We start from the raw sequence: 2,807 nt of genomic DNA on the forward strand, positions 1-2,807 counted from the left end.
GGGGGTTGAGAATCGTTTTCTATCCAAGTCCAAATACATATGCTACTTCCAGTTTCTAATTCAGATAGCCGGCGGGTTATTAAGGGCTCAAAGACTCGTCATTTTGTCTATGCCTTGGGTAATTTTACAGTCTACTCAAATGACCAAATCCAGAAGCAGTAAATGCAGGAGGCATTCCGCCGGCCATTTGACACCGCTCTGCAGCCTCCTGACACCGCCGGCCATTTTTCCTCTCCCAAACACCCCCCCAAAAGCCCCATCCCATTTTACCAACCACTCCACACCCACACAAACAAACTAAAAACACACCCATTAACACACACACACACACAGGCAGAAACCCAACTTCACTATTACATTCCACCATGACCAACCACCCAAACACACCAAAGCCATTCCAATTCCCCAACCCAACCCAAACGACAAAGAATCTCCACTTCCTCATTTTCTTCTTCTTCTTCTTCTTTCTAATACCAGTAGTAGTAGTATACTGTATTTAACTAAGTACTGTAGCAGTAGAATCAATAATATTTCCTGACACGTGCCACTCACGTGTCCTTCAGAAAAAACACCCAACCCAACCCAACCCAACCCAACCCACCATTAATTTCGTCCTCACTCCTCTCCTTCATCTTCCCCTCACCGGTCCCCTCCGTCCCTCATAAATACTCACCCCGTCCCCCTCCCCTACCCACCCCCCAACCCCATAAACTTCTTCAACATTTACTTGCCTAATTTCACCATTTAAGTCTCCGACAAAAAGGAAAAAAAAAAAAGAAGAAAATAAGATGTCCTTTTTATATCCACCGCCACCTCCTCCCCCAATCACAACCGCCAGCCCCGGCGGCTCATCTTCCACCACGATCGTCATCCCTCATCCTCAGTACGACAGCTCCATTCACCCTGACGTCATGAACGACACCTCACCTTCCCCTTCCCCCTCTGCCTCCATCATCATCGTCATCATCGTCATTGCTTCTGCTATTATCGTCTCCGCCTCCATCTACCTCCTTCTCCGCTTCCTCTCCCGCCGTTGCCACCGCACTTTCCGCACATTTTCTTCCACTTCAGTCGCGGATGACGTCGTGTTGCAGAACCGGCGAATTTCGGTTTCTGGATGCGTAGACGACCGTCGTGTAGCGGATAGCAGCTTGTTCGACTCGTTGCCGCTTTTCACTTTCGGCTCCGTCACGGGAAAGCTCGCCGCCGGGGATTGCGCTGTCTGCCTTTCGAAATTTGAGCCCCAGGATCAACTCCGACTGCTACCTCTGTGTTGTCACGCGTTTCATGCTCATTGTATTGACACGTGGCTTGCCTCCAACTTGACTTGTCCGCTCTGCCGGATTGCCGTAAATGCATCAGATGCCGACGTACTCAGCAAAATCATCGCCTCCTCTGAAGGTACTCAGAGGAACAATGATATGAATAGCAATGGAAATAACAACGTGAACAGAAGCGGCAGTTTCAGGGTCGAGATAGGTAGTATCAGTAGCCGGCGAGGAACATCTGACACCTCGGGAGACGGTCGGAGGTCCTATTCTATCGGTTCATTTGATTACATCGTCGACGACGGATGTGAGGTTCCGGTTGACTCGACGCATCACAGAGGCGTCTCTGATTGTACTTCGACGGATAAGGAGTCCTTTGGCATTCCCGTTACTGGTCCTCCGGGAGAGAGTTTGGCTGCAGAGGTGGCCGGCGGTCGGAGTTGGCTTAGAGATTACGTGGACAGGTTGAGTTCTTTCTCGTTCTCTTCTCGTACCATGTCGTTCCGGAGCTCCGGGAGGTACATGTTCGGAAGCAGTCGCCGGAACGACGTGGTCGTCCCAGTCGCCGACTTGGAGGCGAATCCGAATCCAATAGGGGAGGAGATTGGCGAGTATTTTCGGTGGCTATCAGGGGTATGAATTGTAAAATTCAATTACAGGTCAAGGGCAACTTAGTCTATTCAGAATTCACAGACAGTTACCCATTTTTGCTGCATCCACTGCCTTTCTTTTAATTTTCTCTTTTCCCTGAAGTGGATCTAGCAAAAAGTACAATGTAGATAGTGCTAATTAGCTACTTATTTTTTTTCCCCATTTTCTTTATATATATATATATATTTTTAAAACCTGGCGTTGATTACTTATCAAGTCAAACCATAATCATACTAATTCTTTTCAACTTTTAATTTCACAAAGGGAATGGGTTTTGGCAAAATTTGTGGAGTGATTGATGGGCAATTAGTCCGATTGCTGGTGGTCGTATTGAATTAGATGGTGAATTTTATTTTATTTTTTAATTTTTAGCAAATTTAAGGGGGTGATTTAGTTACAATAAAGAGAAAATTGAGCAGCGGATTTGGTGTCCTAATTAGCAAATATCGTTTTGAATTGAATTTTAAAAACTTACTGAATTTTTGTTGATTCAGATTTATTGGAGTGTAGTGCTAATATAGTAGTGCCACCGGGACGTAGTTGAACTTGGTAAGCTAAAAGTTTTGGTCAAAACTTTGATAGATAAGGTTCGTGAAGTTAGTTTAACCAAAACTGAAGCTGGAGTACGCACGTAGAGGTGGCATCCATTTCAATTCACGGTGTTTTCTATATAGGACTTTGCCATTTTTAGTGGCAAAGTTTAGCCAAGGAAATCTTAAGAGGGCCCCTTCAGCTTGTTTTCTAGTCACCATTATGCACAGTGCAATATTCCTGATTCACAAAATCAAGTAATGTCTGCTGGGTTGTAGCAGGGGTGTGTAAAATCGAAAAATTTCAAATTCGATAATTCGGAATGAATCGAAAATTAGAATTTTGATTTTGAATTCG

General features: G+C 45.1%; 1 protein-coding gene across 1 annotated transcript; it reads left to right on the forward strand.

Moving 5' to 3' along the window:
- Positions 1-688: 688 nt before the first annotated feature.
- Positions 689-2,081, forward strand: LOC113726900 (E3 ubiquitin-protein ligase ATL4-like). Its single transcript, XM_027250818.2, has one exon. It carries the CDS (start codon positions 789-791, stop codon positions 1,905-1,907), a length of 1,119 nt encoding a protein of 372 aa, XP_027106619.1. The 5' UTR covers positions 689-788; the 3' UTR covers positions 1,908-2,081.
- Positions 2,082-2,807: the final 726 nt, after the last annotated feature.

This window comes from Coffea arabica, chromosome 2c, assembly GCF_036785885.1.
Source record: "Coffea arabica cultivar ET-39 chromosome 2c, Coffea Arabica ET-39 HiFi, whole genome shotgun sequence".
Lineage (NCBI taxonomy): Eukaryota > Viridiplantae > Streptophyta > Magnoliopsida > Gentianales > Rubiaceae > Coffea > Coffea arabica.